Here is a 20,108-nt window from a genome sequence, read left to right as displayed (position 1 = left end):
TAAGGTAGGTAAGCTGCTAGAGTATTTTTTAAAAAAATATGTAAATTTGAGACGTATATGAAAAATTATATTTTTAATGACGGATCTAGTTTTTTTTTCAAATCGAATGCTATATACACATTTTGATATTGAATCTGACATTACTCATATATATATATATATATATATTACTATATATGTATGTGTGTATGTAAAATAATTTTATAAAATTGAGTACGTATTTTGATTTAATATTTTAGATTGTAAAATTATTTTTATTATAAAATATATATATATCTAATTAAGATATCACGTAAAACTATATCAAGTTGTGAAATTCATTTTATAAAATTGATGGTACCATTTTCATTATCGTGATTCCCATCTCCTTAAACAAATTCCAAGTTGGAACACTCCGACTTAATCAGATACAGATTATTTGTACTATGGACGGACTTTATGCGGTCGGTTTGGTAGCACTAGTACGTAATTCAGCATATAGAAAATATGTAGTTTTAAAATCTAAACAAAAGATAGAAAAAGGAAAAACTCGGTCCAATGTAACATCAAAGTCAACAAACCAAGTTTCGGGCCATTGACATATCAAATGTATAAATTAAGCATAGATGAATTAATTAAGTTGGCAAAATATTTGCTCCCGATTGCTGACTTTAACCCCAGCCTAATATTCTTTCATATACCAAACTTTTCCTCTTGGTAAGTTAAATGGCCACCGAGAAAACTTACCGAGAAATTGTACCGATAATATAAATGTTTTTTTTTTTAAATCACATTTTTATGTATTTTAAAAAAATACAAAAAAGTAAAAAATAAACTTAATACTAAAAAATAAACTTAAACAGTACAAATGATAGGTATATTTTGTCGATGTACCTATTATTTTTCCAAGTTAAATTCATTAAGAAAGTCCTAAAGTTCGATATCGAGGGAGCATATATATATATATATAAATGTATATATAGATACATACGCATGAAAAACCAATTAATAACATCTCCCTAAACAAATATTATCTCCCCAACGAATTAATTATAATATTACCAATCTTCATTTTATAAGTAGTTTGTTACCCATTATAGTACTGTAGCAACCCCTGTTTTCTTCCCATTGTATTCAAAACATTGAAACAATTAAGAAATTAACTTGAACCATATATATATATATATATATATATATAATATACATCATCATCATCATATCCACTTATATCACCAAACTCCCTTTGACCAATCCAGTCTTCCTTGGAGAACCATTCAAGAGCAACTATTTTGACGACCTTATTATAGTTAGTTCACACTGATCATTAATACATACATATTAATTTCTTCTTTTTCAACAGAATATATAAGCATTTGCTGCATTTCTCTCATTTTCTCATTATGAAGTCGTAAAATACTCCCATATATATTAAACATCAATGGTAAGTTATCATTGTTCTTTTCATTTGTCCCTCCAATTGATGAGGTAGGCATGCGAGATCTCATTTTACCTTTTTTTAAAAATAAACAAGAAAAAAAAATTTTGATCAGAAGTGATCTCATATTGCATCATGACCACCTAGCTTAATTGTTATATGATTTAAATGGTAACATATAACTATTTTCCTCTCAATTTTTTCCCCATCTAAAATCATTGGCGTAAAGGATCACCTTAGTTACTCACAATACTTGTGTAAATAACATTAATTACTTGATTAGAAAAAAAAAACATTGATTACTTAGGCTGCGTTTGTATGTTGAGTTAATCTCAGATGATCTATAGATAGTAGTAAAAAAGTAATGAATAGTTTATGAATAGTAGTGAATTATTTGCAAATAGTAGGTAGTAAAATAGTTTATGAGACTACTTCACTTACCAAATACAGCTTTAATTTATATATACACATGAGGCAGGTTTGGAATTTTTTTTTTCTTTTCTGCATAAACTAGGTTTAAAGAAGTTAATTTTCTTCCTTTTTTTGGTGTCTTATTTTGTTTTCCTGATTTGCAGAAAAATAAAAATATAATAATAGTTGTAACATGCGTTACAAGAAAAATAGACTTTTGTGGCTATTTAATTGTGGTAAAAAGATCATTTGTGACTAAAACAAACTCATTTTAGCTATAAATAGTCATTTCGTTAAAATTAACTAGTCACAAATAAACAGTTTTACTGTATGGTGGGCTCAATCTCGACCCAATCAATAAGTAAAGTCAAAAGAATCACCAACGTACGCAATCACACAGTTCTTGACTTAAACCTACCTTATAGATGCCTTGCTACTTAATTTCTATATAAAAGCATTGATACATCCATGTTTACCACGCAAGACATAACGCACGTAAAAAATCAGCGCGCGCTTGCACCACGAGATCAGATATTAGCCCCAGTCCTTTTCTTCATCGTCGTCGAATTTGAAGATGGTGTACCAGTACATAGTCGGTGTTGTTCTAGCTTCTCTGTTGGCTTTTGTTTTATCGTACAGTTTCAGATCAGGAAAGAAGATAACGGCCACCAGAGCTTCAATGGATCAGATAAAAAGAAACGGGTTTGTCAAGACGTTGGAGAACAGCACATGTGGGCCGGAGATCGGCGGAAGTACTACGGACGTGATCATTGTTGGAGCCGGAGTTGCCGGTGCAGCTCTTGCTTACACCCTTGGCAAGGTGATTCTTAATTTACCATGTTTCATCTCTATGGAGTGATTTTTTTTTTCCAACCTTTTTTTTCTGAAGGATCTTGACTTAAATTAATTTTCTAGGATCTCACAGTTCCTGAATCGATCGTCTGCACTGCGCGCGGGCGCGCGCATATATATATATATATATATATATGTGAAAAAAATATATTCATCATCAATTTTCTCATCATCTTATGATGTAGTATTAGATAATAGATTCACAAGTAAAATATAATAAATAATCTTTAATCATCTAATGTCACATCATGTGATGATGATAAGAGAATAATCATAAAAATTGAGATGATGAGTAAAATTACTATATATATATATATTTATATCTTCGTGTAGGTTAATTTATGATCTACACAGGGCCTTATTAAGCATGGTGATAGTTTTTATTCACAGGACTTTATTTTGGATTGAATATGATTTAGTTTACAGTCTTTTCAAATGCTCGTAACTTTCTTTTTCAAAAAAGAGAAAAATAAGAAGTCTTTTTTTGTTAAGCTTCTCTTTTGCTCAAAATAAAAAATTTATCAACAACTAAACGGATCCGTTTAGTTGACTTGATGATCTTATTGCGAATTATTCTTTGTTAATTTCGATTCTGCATGTTTACTGCATGCATTCACATATGTACTTGAAAAATGCCACCTATGACTTACAAACGACGTATTACAAATCATATTAAAATCAAAAGACAAGTCAAAGCTATATTTATTATATTGTTGATGATATATCAATCAAATAAACTATCAATTCATATGTAAACTTTAAAAATAAAATTAATAGTACTATATTTAGCATAAATTATTTTTTCTGTTTTTTTGGTAATTTTCTTGATTGTCTCGTTGAATAAAGCTAGAGTAAATCAAAGTTGTGGTTAAAAACATTATTCCTGTTTTTTTTTTTTTTTTTTTTTTTGTCTGTGTTATATTCTGGTATTGAGTGTGAACTGAAAATTAGTATTCTGCTGCTGATTGTAGGACGGACGTCGAGTGCATTTGATTGAAAGAGACTTGACTGAGCCCGACAGAATTGTTGGTGAGCTGCTACAGCCAGGGGGCTATCTGAAACTGGTTGAGTTGGGTCTTGAAGGTAACGAATTAAGTAATCTGCAGGCATCTGCAGAACCACCTTGTATGAACCTGGGAATTTGTTTATAAATTGGTTTCAAGAATTCTCTATATATAGATGGATGTGTTTTATCTCTATGTTCAATTAATGGAACCTGGCCTGCTTCTTGCTCTTGTCTTGCAGTAGCTGTTCGTTCTAATTGGTAACTAATTACATGCATGATTGGCTGCAGATTGTGTGAATGAAATTGATGCTCAGAACGTATATGGATATGCTCTTTACAAGGATGGGAGAAATACTAGACTGTCTTATCCCTTGGAAAACTTCAGTCCAGATGTGGCTGGGAGAAGCTTTCACAATGGGCGTTTCATACAAAGATTGAGAGAAAAAGCTACATCTCTTACAAAGTATATATTCTAATTCATTTCCCTTGAAACATATTTTAAAGCCAATCCTGTTTCCCAATGCTAGTGATTGGTTATTACAGTGAAGAATTTGACAAATATACAATCTTAAAACCTATATGAGTCAATGAATTTTTGCAAAACTTAGACCGAAAGTCTAAATTCTCGACATTATCCTTTAGCCTGCCTTGTGTGTTGAGTCTTTGGTTTTGAAGTAACTATGCAAACTTGAGGTGCTTGCTCTGTTGTTCGTATGACTACTAGATTCCGTGCCTCATAAAGATGGAATGGCAGTACAATTAATTCCACAATTTCTTATATATTAATGGCTTGAATCGTTTCTCTTTCTTAATTCTATACAGTGTTAGATTGGAACAAGGAACGGTAACAGCTCTACTTGAAGAAAAAGGGACTGTCAAAGGGGTGCACTACAAAACCAAGACTGGTCAAGAGCTGACTGCCCATGCTCCCCTCACAGTAGTATGTGATGGTTGCTTTTCAAATTTACGGCGGTCCCTGTGCAAGCCCATGGTAAAGATGTTCTTGAAACAACAAAAAAACGTGTTTAGATCTTTATATCAAGATTTTACTTCATCGATTAAACTGTGAATTAAGAAGTAATTTACTGATCTGTATTAGGACCTTTTAAAGCTTTTTTTAACGTAGGTCCATCATCATCTCTACAGGTTGATATCCCCTCCTGTTTTGTTGGTTTAGTCCTAGAAAACTGTGAACTTCCATATGCAAATCATGGACATGTTGTTCTGGGAGATCCTTCACCCATCTTGTTCTATCCTATTAGTGGCACTGAGATTCGCTGTTTGGTTGATGTTCCTGGCCAAAAAGTACCTTCAGTTGCTAATGGTGAAATGAGCCAGTATTTGAAAACCGTGGTGGCTCCCCAGGTATCCATAAATATCCTTCTTCCTGACATGTTATTTCAATTAGTTTTTTGCAATTCAATATCTAATTAACCCATTTTTGTTACTAATAAAAAATAATCATGTGTTTCAGGTTCCCCCAGAGCTGTACAATGCTTTCATATCTGCAGTCGATAAGGGAAACATAAGATCAATGCCAAATAGAAGCATGCCTGCAGCTCCCCATCCCACTCCAGGTGCACTCTTGATGGGGGATGCATTCAACATGAGACACCCTCTAACAGGAGGAGGAATGACAGTAGCTCTATCAGACATTGCTGTACTAAGGGATCTTCTTAGTCCTCTGCGTAATCTGAATGATGCATATAGCCTTTGCAACTATCTTGAATCCTTCTACACCCTACGCAAGGTAATGCTGCATTAATGTATATGTCTATACGTATCCTATGGAGTTAGGCCCAAGAATCTTATATCAGCCACTTTCTTCTATAAACTTCAAAGGTTCATACTTTATGACCAGTATATCTTCTAAAAATGCTGATCATATCACTCCACTTAGTAATTATTTAGAGAATTCAGCGTACAAATGTTTGTAGTATTGGAAAATTAACAGATGGGGGATATTGCATGGTTCTGTTTTCCAGCCAGTGGCATCTACCATAAACACCTTGGCAGGTGCCTTGTATAAGGTGTTTTGTGCATCACCAGATCCAGCAAGGAAGGAGATGCGCCAAGCATGTTTCGACTATCTGAGCCTCGGAGGTGTTTTTTCGACTGGACCCGTGTCTCTACTCTCTGGTCTAAATCCTCGACCGTTGAGCTTGGTTCTCCATTTCTTCGCAGTGGCCGTCTATGGTGTCGGCCGCTTATTACTTCCATTTCCCTCACCAAAACGCATGTGGATTGGAGCTAGATTGATTACTGTACGTATTTCTATTTACCACTGTGTTTTCAACATCAGAAATATCCACATGCATATATCTTCCAGATTACATATACTGCATAATCTTATAAATTTTCTGCCTACTTTTTTATTTTATCTTATGTACAAACTTCTGATCTGTATTATCCTTACATCATGCATATTCGTCTCATTTTTCCAGGGTGCATCAGGAATCATTTTCCCCATAATCAAGGCTGAAGGAGTTCGACAGATGTTTTTCCCTATTACCGTGCCAGCCTATCACAGATCAGCTCCTTCTGATCATTAACATATAATTATATATTAATGAACACGAAAATCTTCTGCGTAATTAATAAAAACACTTGGGAAAAAAGAGAGAAGAAATTAGAAACTAGCTAGCACAAGTACTTTTATACAATCAAGATCAGAAACCAACTAATTTGTATAAGCTGTAGCATGCACGCTCCCTTCAAGAAGAACAGAGAGGGGATTCCAGGCATATACGCATGCAACAGCTAATATTATTAAATTAATTAAGTTGTATTATGGATTACGAAATGTATGCTCTTTTATATGGGAATAAGTTTCCCACAAACTTGTAGTACTAAGCAAAATTATATAATAGAAATGAATTAAGTACAAGTAATTTATTTCTAGACGTAAGCAATTCTAATATTCCAGGGCGCCTCTACTACTTGCAGAAGTTTGACATGAATCAAAACTAATCTTGCAAGTTTCATTTCCCCTTCCCCTGCGAACGTGTTTTGCTTTTGCATTGCAGGTCATGAGTCGCTTTCCTTGCACAAAAAAAGATGCACTTTCCTTAATAATTCTATGTAATTGCGATATTAAGATGTGGTGGACATATAGCGATGGGAAATGATATTCGTAATTATAGAGTGTGAAAGTGTCGTATATTCTTTTTAAAAAAAATAAATAAATATGAGATTTATTTGAAAAAATTAATATTTTAATAGTGAATCTTACTTTTTTTTTAGAATGAGTGTGCGACGCTTATACAACGCATGACTATATCTAACATTACTCTGTAAAAAGAAATTTATAAATTTAGAAAACTTATGCAAAGGAATGTTATGTAAATATGATAATTTTTAAAATTTCTCGTAATTTCATTTTTAAATATTATTTAGACATAAGAACCTATTAATTTTAAAATTTTATTTTTATTTTATATATAATCATTATCTAATAATTATTTAAACATAAAAATTAATACAACTTTCTTTATTCAATGTTTTGTCTCCATTTTCTCAAAATTCAATCAAATATATATCTTCACTCAAATCATTTTATTATTACTATTCACAAAATAAAGTTAATGAGACACTGATCAATGCATCTTTATATTAAAATGGCCTAGAATTATTATTCTCATGTTTAATCCATATTATTTCAAAACCTCATGGAAGTACTTACAAAACTTCTTTCCGAATAAAAGACAGAACAGACGTGGACAAACACGGAAACACGCATATAAATTAAAGACAAAACGGTACTAAGGAAAAATATTTACCCCAAATTATATTTAATTTCTTATTTGACCATAACAATATAAAAGCTATCACTGAGTTACCAAATTACCACATAAATTATAAGTTACAATTTACTCTATTAAAGTTTGACTATTAGACATGAGATAAAATATTAAGAAAACGGCCGTCTGGTACATTAATCGTAATAGATGAATTAAAAAAAAAAAAAAAGTAATGCCTAAGTTACATTGCTCATTAACTTTTTCCTATTGACGTACCATATGGCTTATTAACAAAATTAAAAATAAAAATATAAAAAAGTATAGAGAATTTAGGGTTTTAATTTTTATGTTTTTGTATGCCATTTTGTTTTGAATTTGTATTTTTTAGTTTCTTTTAATAAGTCATGTGGTGCCATGTGATTGTAATATCATGTTAATGGAATAAAGTGAGCGGTATAACTTAGGGACATAGTAGTATTATTCTTAAAATATATATAAATTGCAAGAGAAGTGTGATTTTGGGATTAAAATGAGAATTTTGAGAATTTGATGATTATATATCTATGTCTATATTTATATATATGTGTGTGTAATTGATGAAAAAGTCTCCTATTTGGAGGTCTTGTATTTAAGATAAGTGTTACAATTACAAATAGATTTTACAAAAGTAAATTCACAAACTGACATGATTTCATATAATACGTTAAATCTAGTTTATAATAAAAATAACTTTACGATTTAACGTATCACATCAAGCCATGCCAGTCTATGAATTTAATTTTGTAAAATTTATTTATTGCTAAAGATTTATCTTTAATTTATCTTATTTGGGCAGATATCATGGATGATCATCGTGTTTAAATTTTTGTATTCGTGGTTCTGTGTATTCTACTTAAAAATAATAATGCTAGTATGCCTTATCATTTTGTCCTCTCATTTTGACTACTCATGCATTTAATTTTGTTTGTTTAAATTTATTTTTTGCTTACTTATTAAAGTAACTATTAGTGTATAGTATTTTTTTTTAAATGTTAAAAAAATATTTAAAATAAAAAACAAGGAAAAAAATTCAATTTGCATTTTGTACTAGAGGCTGGGAGTGTAATCTGTTTGGTTTGGTCTAGTTTTAGACAAAATTTGGGACCGAACTGGTATGCATCGGTTTTGCATTTTCAAGAATTGATTCCGCACCAATTACCCTTCTAAACCGGTACTTCCGGTATTATAAATTCCGGTCCGATTCGGTTTAGTTTTTGGGTTTTAATATACTATACTATATATTATATAATATATATTATAATATATAATACTATAATGATAATATATTGTAGAATTATAATATATATTATAATTGTATTATAGACTATAGTGATATATTATAATATATAATGTATAGTGATATAGTATTAGTATAACTATTAATACAATAGACTATAGTGATATAAAATTTTGAAATTTAATATTATATTAATTAGTAATTTATCATATAATACAAAACTATTTTATATATAATTATATATTATATATAAAAATTATATACAATATAAAAAATTATAATATATATGAACCGGTCTCGATCCAATCCAATCCGATTTTAAAAAAAGAAAAATTGAAATCAGACCGATTTAGAGCATTAATATTAGATTCATCATTTTCATCTTTAAAAATTGATGAAAAGTACATGTTTTTCATAAATTCAAAACGTCCATATCCATAACCCCACATTAGATTAACTATTGGATTCATCAAAATAATAATATAATATTATTTTTTTAATAATAATATTTTTAATTTATTTTTTTATATTTTATAATTACACTAACTATATGTTAATTAATAATTTAATTTGAAACTTAAATATATTGTGGCTCAAAATTGAGAAATAATAATTTAAATAAATAAAATAATAGTTATAGAGTGTGAATATTAAATTTTTAAATTTGAAGATAAATCAGAATGTACTGTAACTCAAAATTTTAAATTTTAGTATTTAATGAATCTAATATAATGATTTTAAACATACGTTTATTAAATTTTAAAAATTAAACTCATTTAATGAATCTAATGTCAAGTGCTCTTAATTCGATCCAATTTACCGGTTCACCCTTTTTTTTTTCAAGTCGAAATTGGGGAGACAGCGGCACGGTTATTCAAGTTAAAATTTTTTTTAATTTTTATATTGCACGGTCCGTACATATGTATTGCAAGGATGATGATTTTCATAGCTCGCCAATTTCAAGTAAGTTTAAGCTTGAGTGGATGCTAGGGTTTGATAAGGCCGTCATTTGCTAGAAAGGATTCATTGTTCCTAAAAAAAAGGGCATCACCATCCTCTTACTTGAACTGAAAAATGTCTCTACTGCAACACCTCTCCACTGCAATTTCTTCATCTTCTTCTGCTTTCTTGGTCCATTCCAACTTCAATTCCAGGTACCATTTTTTTTGGCTGTTGGTTACTTGGAAAGTTCCTAAAAAATAATCATACACGCCCAAAGTTGTGAACTTCCATTTCCCATCATTAATCACCTCATCACATTTTTTCTTTTTGCAACTAAGCAGAATATTTTCTCTTTAAAAAAATATATATACGTGTAAAGGATCAGATTGAATGAACTTTTATGGTTTGTATGCTGCAGGACTAAGAACGTTTCGCTTCAGGCGAAAAGAAGCGGCATTTGTAAATGCGTTGCTGCGGTGCCGAAAGAATCTCAGACTGGTTCCATTTTTTATCTCCTTCATCTCAATTCTGATTTTGGATATTGTTTTCATTTCTTTCTTTAATTTTGTGTGAAATATTTTCTTTTACTGGGAGTTTGTCTAGCAGTGGAGCTATGATATATGGGGCCAACGTTGTTGCTGGAATGTGAATTATTGGACATGGAAAATTTGTTCCTCGTCATACAAAATTGCCACCTTAGTGAAAAATCTATTTAAACCAGAACGGAATTATAAGCATCTCTTCTTACTATGCCCGTTGTGGATATTTGATATTTAATAATGCTGAAAATGTTCTGTATCTTTTGAAGCATACAAGACAAATGTCTCTCGCAATGGAAACTTGGCCAAACTTCAAGCGGGTTACCTTTTTCCAGAGGTATATAATGCATGTGCACCTATTTTTTTATTATTGTACTCTTACTGTTGATTAAAAAAAAAAACTTCATTCACTTGACGGTGATTACCTTATGGTACATGATTATTTTTTGGTAGAACCATAGAATTATGTTATCAGCTTCTTGACTCACCTTCTTCTTGGATTTTAGTTCATCCAAGATTTAACTCTACTTTTTGGAGCTTTCAAATGTTTCTAGTCTTTGATGATATTCTCTTCTTGGTGATTTGATGATTTTGGGTATACTTTGTGTGTGCATTAAGCCCTCTTTTTTTTCCTTTCTTAGTAATTTTGTCACTTATAAACAATGCATAAAGCCGGGACTTCGGAGGACATTGTTTGTTTGTTGTATTTACGCCCGAAGTCCTAGTGATATGATCTCTCTTTGGCCTCCCCCACCTCTGGTCCTCAGACAACCCACAGAAGACATCTGTTTCATCATTTGCATTTTAAACGGTGTTTTAGTAATCTTATTTTTGTCATATAATTGTTGTCAATAGATAGGCAGGAGAAGGGCTGCACATCTGCTGAAGTACCCTGATGCACAAGTGATAAGCCTTGGAATTGGTGACACTACTGAGCCTATTCCAGAAGTTATAACTTCGGCGATGGGAAAGGTATGACTTCATTACCCTCTTGGAAACTGTTTCATTTTTTTTTTTCATGCTCCTGGTTTTATTCTGCACACTCTCCTGGTGTTGTTCTCCTCTGTTTTTATGCTTCCTTATTTTATTCTCCTTGAAAATATTTCTGTAACTAATTTAGCAAATGGAATCACAAAAAAACAAAAAAAAAAAAAAAAAAACAACAACAACGATGGCAGTTTGGAAACTTGGGAGAGGTGTGATTTATGAAGCTTAACTCTCTCCCTCCCGATTGCTGACTCAAAAATCAAAATTAAGGCTATAGTTTACAACTGACAGAATCCTTGCTTAAATGCTGACCCAAACAACATTTTTTAGGATTGCTATTTGCCTGGCATTATTAAACTGTTCCATGGTCATGTTATTGAATGTCTTTATGAATTTCTGCACATTTTTACCTGTTATCTGGTTTATGATTAAGTAGATCCTTGCTTCGTTGACTACTGAATCAAATTGTTTTCACTTTGACAGAGATCAGAGGAATTATCAACACTAGAGGGTTACAGTGGTTATGGGGCTGAGCAGGGTGAAAAGGTATGGGGCATTCTTGATTTGTGATTGACTGTTTCATGGAGTTGAACTTCATTGCTAATTGTCTATACATTCAGATCTCTTCTGTTTCATCCATTTTGTCTGGATCCTCCTTCTGATTCAAAATTATTAGCTGAAGATGGAGATTTGCCCTTTCTTGTTCATATCATGTCTGAAATGCGAACTCATAGTATATATGGTCACTATGCGAAACCTCAGCACCACATCTAGAATCAAGTGTATAGATTTAAATGTAAACTCATGTTGTTTCTTTAGAAAGTAATTGTAAATGGTACACAACCATTTCATATGGTTAGACATTTTTTGTGCTTCTTATTGTTAATCTATTTACAATACATCAATGACCAAAATATGTTTTTGTGAAGATGCTACAAAAGTAATTTTCAGTTGCCATTCAACTAAGTATTAGAATTCATGCTGATTTCTTATATAGCCAAAGTTTTACTTATCAAAAAAAGTATGGCTGAAGTTTCTACTCTGGCTGTTGACCTTAGGCAATCATCCTCTAGGTTCAAATTGATCCAATTGAACATAGAATTGAGACAACTAAAAGCGGATTACTTGAAGTTTCATATGAGACAATTGAAATTTATAACTCCTTCTGATAACAAACTTCATGATAGCTGAAGACTAACGCTGTTGCTGATCTGTAGTCTTTGAGAGCTGCAATTGCTTCAACTTTTTATAGCAACCTTGGTATAGAGGACGATGATATATTTGTTTCAGATGGTGCAAAATGTGATATATCCCGCCTTCAGGTTTGTTTAGTTTTTACACATTGGTTTTGAGTTCCTTGCATTGATCTTTGCCTATGTTTATATTTGTTTGCTTGTACTGATGATTTTTGTTTACCAGCAAAGTATTCCATTATAAACTTTTTTTTTTTAATTGTAACAACATTTTTTAATTGTAGCACTATCTAAATTTGCATTCTTTCTACTCTTGGCAGGTTGTTTTTGGGGCTGATGTTACAATGGCAGTGCAAGACCCGTCATACCCTGTAATTTATTCTTCTCCAAAATAAGAATAAAATTTATTCTCCAGTTGACTTGTCCCCATTTTTCTCTTTTAATTATCTATTTTCATTGTGATATATATTAAGTGAAAAGTTTGAGTTGGTCTTACAAGTATTCATTTGGTCGTATTTTTAAGATTTTATTTATTGGTAATAATTTGTGATAGTTCTTTTTTATTCTTTTAGCATAATTTTGCATGAAATTGCCTGCCAGTGGTAATAATTTGCAATAGTATTTTTTTTTTCTTTTAGCTTAATTTTTCATGAATTTACCTGCTAGAGGCATACACTTCTCATAAACTAGTATCAGCCATTCTTGTGATATACTTTTTGAAAAAATAAAAAGCTTTCTCTCCGTACAAATAGTAATTCTCTCTCCATATGTGTAACGTTCAATGGTGGCTGGGAGTGTTTAACGGCGAGGTTACTGCTATACTGGAGCTGAAAAATGGGATTTTCGAAACAAATAGTCATTGAATCAAAAGCTTTTGAGTTGACAAGGGATGGAAAATATTTACATGTCATTGAGAGGAGCTGGAGAGTTGTGAAGAAAATAAGGCTGGGGATCTCCACGGTATTTTGGTTTGCCAAAGCTTTGGAGGACTGTTTGATGGGTGAAGGAGGAGAGTTCTATACGGCTCATCAAGAGGGAGATAGAGGGTTCATTGCAGAGAGACTGCAAGAGGCCAGTGTAGCGCGGATGAGGGGGTGTCTGAGTTGTTGGGAGACCTGGAGCATTGCGAGAGGCCACAGACTCCGCCGTCGGAGTCTTCTATCCCAACAGTCGACCGCAGTTCCTTGTTGACTATTGTCTACTATTCCAACGCTGAATTTTTTTTTTTTTAGCCGAGAAACGGCTATCTACTCCAACTGAAAGTGCGGAATTAGTGGGTGAAATGGGGGGAGGTCAAAATGGAAGGAACACTGGTTTTATTTGAGTTTAACAAGGGTGGGGAGATGCAATCATTGACAACAATGGTGGCTGAAGGGAGGGAGGATAATGGGAAGGGCAAGTCATCTGAGGAAGAACCTGTTCCTTTAAATTCCTTTCAATCCCATTGTGTCAGAATGGGTAATTCAAAAAGCTATGGAAATTAAACATTGCGTAGGAATTACATGCGAGGGCTTCGAAGCTGAATTTATGGCGTTACTTACAACCATAGAGGTTGGGGCAAACAATCCAAAGCTGACCTATCCATTAATTCGGCTAAAAAAAGGGGAAAGAGAACTCAAAAGGCTTACGTGGGCTATGAATGATGATGGTGGAGAGAAGAGCGAACAGGGAGCGTGTCAAGGGGAAGGGTAAGGTGGTTGCTTTATGAAGCTAAAAATAATATCATGGAATGTAAGGGGGCTGCATGAACATAATAAGCGGCTCCAAGTTAGAAACTTTCTTCGCCAATGGAATGAGGACATTGTTTGCTTACAGGAGACTAAGTTGGAAGTTATCACGGGAAAACTAGTCCGAAGTTTGTGGAGAGGGCAACATATAGGGTGGTCGTACTTGCCATCTAAAGGAGCATTTGAGGGAGTACTAATTATGTTTGATAAATGAGTGGTGGAAAGGGTAGAGGAATGTGTGGGTGACTTCACTGTGGCTTGTTCATTTATGAACCTATAAGACGGTTACCAATGGGCATTTGCTGTTTATGGCCCAAATATTGATTCGGTTAGAAGACCATTGTGGAAAGAATTGGCAGGACTTCTCAGTTGGTGGGAGTTACCAAGTTGCATAGGGGTGATTTTAAAGTAACTCGTTGCCCAAGCGAGAGGTCGGGTGTGCCCCACATCACTCCCGCCATGAGAGAGTTTTCTGATTTTATTTCAGAACAGGAGCTTATGGATATTCCATTAACAGGAGGTACTTTCACTTGGTCCAACAACCGAGAACTCCCATCTTGATCAAGGATTGATAGCTTTTGTTAACTCCAGATTGACAGATACATTATCCAAATGTAGTACAAAGAATACTACCCCGTTTATGCTCTGATCACTTCCCCATCATCTTAGACTGTGGTGGCATCCAAGGGGGTAGAAGGTATTTTAAGTTTGAGAATATGTGGCTTAAATCTAATGGTTTTGTAGACAGGGTCAGGCAATGGTGGTCTTCTTACAATTTCCAAGGCTCTCCAAGTTTCATAATGGCAAGAAAGTTAAAAGCTTTGAAACATGATTTGAAGCAATGAAATGAACAAGTTTTTGGCAATGTGCTTCAACAGTGACATTCTCTCTTAGAAGAGCTATAGGGTCTGGAGGATGAAGAGGAGGCAATAACTCTTTTTGAATCCGAGAGAATTTGCAAAAGTCAGGTAATGGTGGTCTTCTTACAATTTTCAAGGCTCTCCAAGTTTCATAATGGCAAGAAAGTTAAAAGTTTTGAAACATGATCTGAAGCAATGAAATGAACAAGTTTTTGGCAATGTGCTTCAACAGAGACATTCTCTCTTAAAAGAGCGATAGGGTTTGAAGGATGAGGAGGAAGCAAGAACTCTTTTTGAATTCGAGAGAATTTGCAAAAGTCAGGTAGTTACTGAACTTGAAAGAGTATCTTTGATGGAGGAGATTTATTGGCAACAAAAATCAAGGGCGCTTTGGTTCAAGGAAGGAGATAAGTGTGCGAAATTCTTCCATAGGGTGGTGAATTCTCACAGGAGGAACAATGCTATTGACATGCTAATGGTAGATGGGGCAGGTTTCTCGGATCAGTTGGTCATCAAGAACCACTTCACTCAGTATTATCAACATCTCCTATCAGAAGAGTACACCTGGCAACCAATAGTGAATTGTTTAACTTTGTTAGCATTAGATCAACAGTGTGTAGGATGGTTAGAGAGGCCGTTTGCAGAAGAGGAAGTGTGCAAAGTAATCCGTGGCATGGCTGGAGACAAGGCTCTAGGCCCAGACGGTTTTACCATGGGCTTTTACGAAGCTTGTTGAGAAGTGATCAAGGAAGATCTTCTGCAGGTCTTTCAAGAGTTTCACACTAATGCTAGATTTGAAAAAAAAAAAGTCTTAATGCTACATTCCTCGCACTCATTCCTAAAAAAATGGGGTCCGCAGACGTTAGAGACTATTGCCACATTAGCCTTGTTAATGGGGTTTATAAGATTTTTTTCAAAGTGCTAGCGAATAGATTGAGCTCGGTGATGGAAAAGCTAAATTAGACATGGAGAAAGCGTATGATCATGTCAACTGGGAGTTCTTACTTTATTTGCTTGCAAGATGTGGCTTTGGGGAGAAATGACAAAAATGGGTCGAATTTTGCATCTCTACAGTTCGATTCTCTATCTTGATAAATGGCTCACCGATGGGATTCTTCAACTCCTCCCGTGGTTTGAGATAGGGCGACCCGCTCTCTCCCTTAATTTTTGTATTTGTCATGAAAGCTCTTAGTAAGATGATTGTGGGCCTTGTGGAAGGTGGGTTATTCTTTGGTTTCTCAGTGGGAAATAGCGACCTTGAAATTTCTCACCTGCTATTTGCTGACAACACTCTCATCTTCTGTGGTGCACATCTTGGGCATATTCAATCCTTGCGGGCTCTATTTCTTTGTTTTGATTTCAGGATTGAGAGTTAATCTTTCAAAGTCTGAATTAGTTCCAGTGGGAGTAGTTCCTAAAGCAGAGAATTTAGCTACTCTCTTGGGGTGGAAGGTATCATCTCTACCTTTGAAGTATCTTAGCTTACCTTTGGGTGCCCCCTTCAAATCCGAGAGAATTTGGCATGGTGTAGTTGAAAAGGTGGGACGCAAATTAGCTTCTTGGAAGAGGTTGTATTTGTCGAAAGGTGGTAGGTTGACTTTAATTAAAAGTACCATTTCTAACTTATCCACCTATTTCATGGCATTGTTCCCGCTCCCTGCAAAGGTTGCCAACCGTATTAAGAAGTTACAAAGAGACTTCTTTTGGAGTGGATTGGGGGAAGAGTTCAAATTTCATTTGGTTAATTGGCCAATGGTCTGTACTCCATTTTCTGGGGGTGAATTGAGGATTCACCACTTGACAAAATTTAATCAAGCCCTGCTGGGTAAATGGTTGTGGAGGTATCAACACGAAAGAGGGGCCCTATGAAAGTTAGTTATAGATTCACAGGTTGGGGAGGATGTTGCTCGAATGAGGTACATGGCCCACATGGGGTGGGCTTGTGGAAATATATTAGGAGACATTGAGAGATCTTCCGAGGACATGAACATATTGTGTTGGGTGATGGTTCTCGTGTTAGATTTTGGTACGACAAATGGTATGGTGAAAGAAGTCTCCAAGACACATTCCCGGCCATCTTTTAGCTTGCACGAGGAAAGGATGCAACGATAGCCAACCTATTGGACATTTCCAGCAGCTCCCCTCAGTGGAATATTGAGTTCACTAGGGTAGTCCAAGACTGGGAGTTGGAGACTATTACAGAGTTTTGTGCGACATTATATTCTGTAAGCATGACCGAGGGTACAGCCGATACGATGAACTGGAGCCCATCCAAGAAAGGTAAATTCACTGATAGATCATTTTACCAAGTTCTAACGAGTCCTAAAATGACTATGTTCCCATAGAAGAGTATATGGCAAACAAAAGCTCCTTCAAAAGTAGCTTTCTTCGTATGGACAGCGTCATTGGACAAGATTCTTACCACAAATAATTTAAGGAAACACCAGGTTATGGTGTTAGAATGGTGCTGTATGTGTAAGAAGAACGGTGAACCAGTAAATCATTTGCTTTTACATTGCGAGGTGGCCAAGACCATGTGGGATGATTTCTTCATGAGAATGGGATTGTCATGGGTCATGCCTCATAGATTGGTGGATTTCCTTGCAAGCTGGAGAGGCCTTCATGGTAACTCACAAGTGGCAGCCATCCGGAGAATGGTTCCTATATGTATGTGTTGGTGCATCTGGCAGGAGCGAAATGCTAGGAGCTTTGAAGATCATGAGAGAACAACGGATGAGTTCAAAGTTTTCTTTTTTAAATCATTGATCTTATTGGCATTGGAATTTGAAAAAGTTGAATTGTTTATTATATTTTATGTTGGAATTTGGGAAAGTTATAATGATGAAATGAGAGAGATGAGTTGAGATCGCTTCTCAATCCAAACAGTGCCTAAATGTTCATGACTTTCTCCTTTCGATTGCAAACTATACCTAGGGGCTTCTCATGTATTCTCCTTATGTACTTGGGCTGTGCCTATTTCTATAAATAAAACTTTTTGATTACTATAAACTGTAGTATTTATTTTGAACACCCCTATGCAATATCTTATACAAAAAGTGGTAAAGGTGCATGTGAGAGACATTTACTTGGTTCACTGTTGAAATTAATATTTTTTGGATGAGCAATAATAATTATTTAGAAATGAATAAAGCCAGGTTTACTTGGGAAGTCACCTATAAAAAAGGGTGTTTACTTGGATGAGCAATGATAATAGTAATTCACTTACAGTCCCTCGATAAAACCATAGATCTGACATCTGGTTTCGTTTATTAGGGCTACCTTTCAATTTTGACAGTTACTTAGGCTGGTGGTTGGGTGGTCGTGCCACTTAGCAAGCCATGAAGGATGGTATGCTTGTTTGAGCATGTCACTTACGTAATTTCAAGCATATTGACCATCTACATTTCTTTCATCAATATGGAAAAACAATGTTTTTCATCGATGGCCTAGTCTGTTAGATAAGCTATTAGTAACGTGGCATGGAAAATGTCTTCATGGGGATAAATCTTTTTAAAGGTTTAAGGATCAATTCCTTACTAGAGACCGGTTAAAGTGCAGGCTTATGTGGACTCAAGTGTTATCATGGGTCAGACTGGACAGTTTCAGAAAGATGTACTAAAGTTTGAGAGCATTGAATATATGAAGTGTACTCCAGAGAATGGTTTCTTTCCTGATCTGTCAGGTGTTTCTCGAACAGATATCATATTTTTCTGTTCACCAAACAATCCTACTGGTGCTGCTGCAACCAGGGAGCAACTGACCCAGCTGGTAAAGTTTGCCAAGGACAATGGCTCAATCATAGTATATGATTCTGCATATGCCATGTACATGTCGGAGGACAACCCCCGCTCCATCTTTGAAATTCCAGGAGCTAAAGAGGTAACTTCGGTGATGAAAATTCATCTTAGAGTTTTTTCCCCTTTCAATGCAGCAGACATTTATTTCCATAAATTCATAACTATGCATATTGCAGGTTGCAATTGAGACATCATCATTTAGCAAGTACGCAGGGTTTACTGGAGTTCGCCTAGGTTGGACTGTAGTTCCAAAGGAGCTGCTATTTTCCGATGGATTTCCTGTAGCCAAGGACTTCAACCGCATTGTTTGTACTTGTTTTAATGGTGCATCCAACATTGCTCAAGCTGGTGGTCTAGCTTGCCTTTCACCCGAAGGTCTTAAGGTTTGTTTTCTGTTCTCATTTTCTGTGATTCTTTACCGACAAAAAATGCAATCTTTGTCATCAACTCATCATATGTCCTGTTATTTTTATCCAATTATAGATTTTGTTTCTTTAAATTATTTATTACGTGTATCTGGGTAACAAGATTTATATATATGTATATGTATTTTTAATTTCATTTTTCACGTTCCTCTTCTCTAGCCATACGGCCAGAAAAAATCCTGAAACACTTGCATAACAAGATACGCTGATTTTATACTATTTGCAGGCAATGCATGAGGTGATCGGTTTCTACAAAGAAAATACTGACATAATAGTAGAGACATTTAATTCTCTTGGTTTTAATGTGTATGGAGGGAAGAATGCACCATATGTGTGGGTCCACTTCCCCGGCCGAAGTTCGTGGGATGTATTCAGTGAGATTCTGGAGAAAACTCACGTTGTTACCACCCCTGGCAGTGGTTTCGGACCTGCTGGCGAAGGGTTTGTCAGGGTTAGTGCCTTTGGTCACAGGAGCAATATTTTGGAAGCTTGTAAGAGATTCAAGCAGCTATACAAGTGAAGCTGGATTCAACTGGTTTCTACCGCATCTTTTTTTGGAGCAGAAATGGACACACCCACCTGCTCCCACCATCATTTCCTTCGATCTCTGCAAATTGTTAGACCCAAGCAAGTTTCGGATTTCGGATTCTTATTTGCAGGTTGCACAACCTATTTCATAAGTTGTAGAAATCGAGTGTACTTTGTGATCTAGACTCTATTTTATTCATAATAAATTTCAAGCAAATGGTCTAATAATCTTCTCTCACGGAAAGGTCTAATAATAGTGCAGTCCAGCATAATAAATCTGTATTAGTGAATGTATCAGATCCGGTTCACAGCTAGAAGCCACTTTGAGACGAGGAAAAAGGAATCAAACTCCAATCAAGAAGCTCAAGCTCAAAGCATGGAGCAACCACGTATTCCAAGTGCTTTACACCA

General features: G+C 34.6%; 2 protein-coding genes and 1 long non-coding RNA gene across 3 annotated transcripts; all 3 read left to right on the top strand.

Moving 5' to 3' along the window:
* Positions 1-2,291: 2,291 nt before the first annotated feature.
* LOC121255399 (squalene monooxygenase SE1-like) lies at positions 2,292-6,574 on the top strand. Its single transcript, XM_041155699.1, has 8 exons — positions 2,292-2,645; positions 3,649-3,760; positions 3,972-4,146; positions 4,506-4,674; positions 4,830-5,048; positions 5,158-5,433; positions 5,669-5,947; positions 6,128-6,574. Exons 1-8 carry the CDS (start codon positions 2,400-2,402, stop codon positions 6,233-6,235), a joined length of 1,584 nt encoding a protein of 527 aa, XP_041011633.1. The 5' UTR covers positions 2,292-2,399; the 3' UTR covers positions 6,236-6,574.
* Positions 6,575-9,605: 3,031 nt separating this feature from the next.
* Positions 9,606-19,925, top strand: LOC121255410 (LL-diaminopimelate aminotransferase, chloroplastic). Its single transcript, XM_041155714.1, has 10 exons — positions 9,606-9,853; positions 10,060-10,139; positions 10,450-10,517; positions 11,036-11,152; positions 11,651-11,713; positions 12,385-12,489; positions 12,681-12,731; positions 18,506-18,826; positions 18,921-19,127; positions 19,396-19,925. Exons 1-10 carry the CDS (start codon positions 9,774-9,776, stop codon positions 19,687-19,689), a joined length of 1,386 nt encoding a protein of 461 aa, XP_041011648.1. The 5' UTR covers positions 9,606-9,773; the 3' UTR covers positions 19,690-19,925.
* On the top strand, positions 12,741-17,722 carry LOC121255524. Its single transcript, XR_005938783.1, has 3 exons — positions 12,741-15,055; positions 15,270-15,478; positions 16,905-17,722. It is a non-coding gene; the product is annotated as an uncharacterized LOC121255524 (long non-coding RNA).
* Positions 19,926-20,108: the final 183 nt, after the last annotated feature.

This window comes from Juglans microcarpa x Juglans regia, chromosome 3D, assembly GCF_004785595.1.
Source record: "Juglans microcarpa x Juglans regia isolate MS1-56 chromosome 3D, Jm3101_v1.0, whole genome shotgun sequence".
Classification (NCBI taxonomy): domain Eukaryota; kingdom Viridiplantae; phylum Streptophyta; class Magnoliopsida; order Fagales; family Juglandaceae; genus Juglans; species Juglans microcarpa x Juglans regia.
This window is presented reverse-complemented; position numbering and strand designations above follow the sequence as displayed.

Excerpts from the sequence above, each read along its gene's own strand:
- LOC121255399 (XM_041155699.1), top strand. The coding sequence starts at position 2,400 with ATGGTGTACCAGTACATAGTCGGTGTTGTTCTAGCTTCTCTGTTGGCT. Across the intron at positions 5,049-5,157 it reads AAACCGTGGTGGCTCCCCAG|GTTCCCCCAGAGCTGTACAA; the intron begins GTATCCATAAAT and ends CATGTGTTTCAG. Across the intron at positions 5,434-5,668 it reads CCTTCTACACCCTACGCAAG|CCAGTGGCATCTACCATAAA; the intron begins GTAATGCTGCAT and ends TCTGTTTTCCAG.
- LOC121255410 (XM_041155714.1), top strand. The coding sequence starts at position 9,774 with ATGTCTCTACTGCAACACCTCTCCACTGCAATTTCTTCATCTTCTTCT. Across the intron at positions 11,153-11,650 it reads TAACTTCGGCGATGGGAAAG|AGATCAGAGGAATTATCAAC; the intron begins GTATGACTTCAT and ends TCACTTTGACAG. Across the intron at positions 19,128-19,395 it reads TTTCACCCGAAGGTCTTAAG|GCAATGCATGAGGTGATCGG; the intron begins GTTTGTTTTCTG and ends TACTATTTGCAG.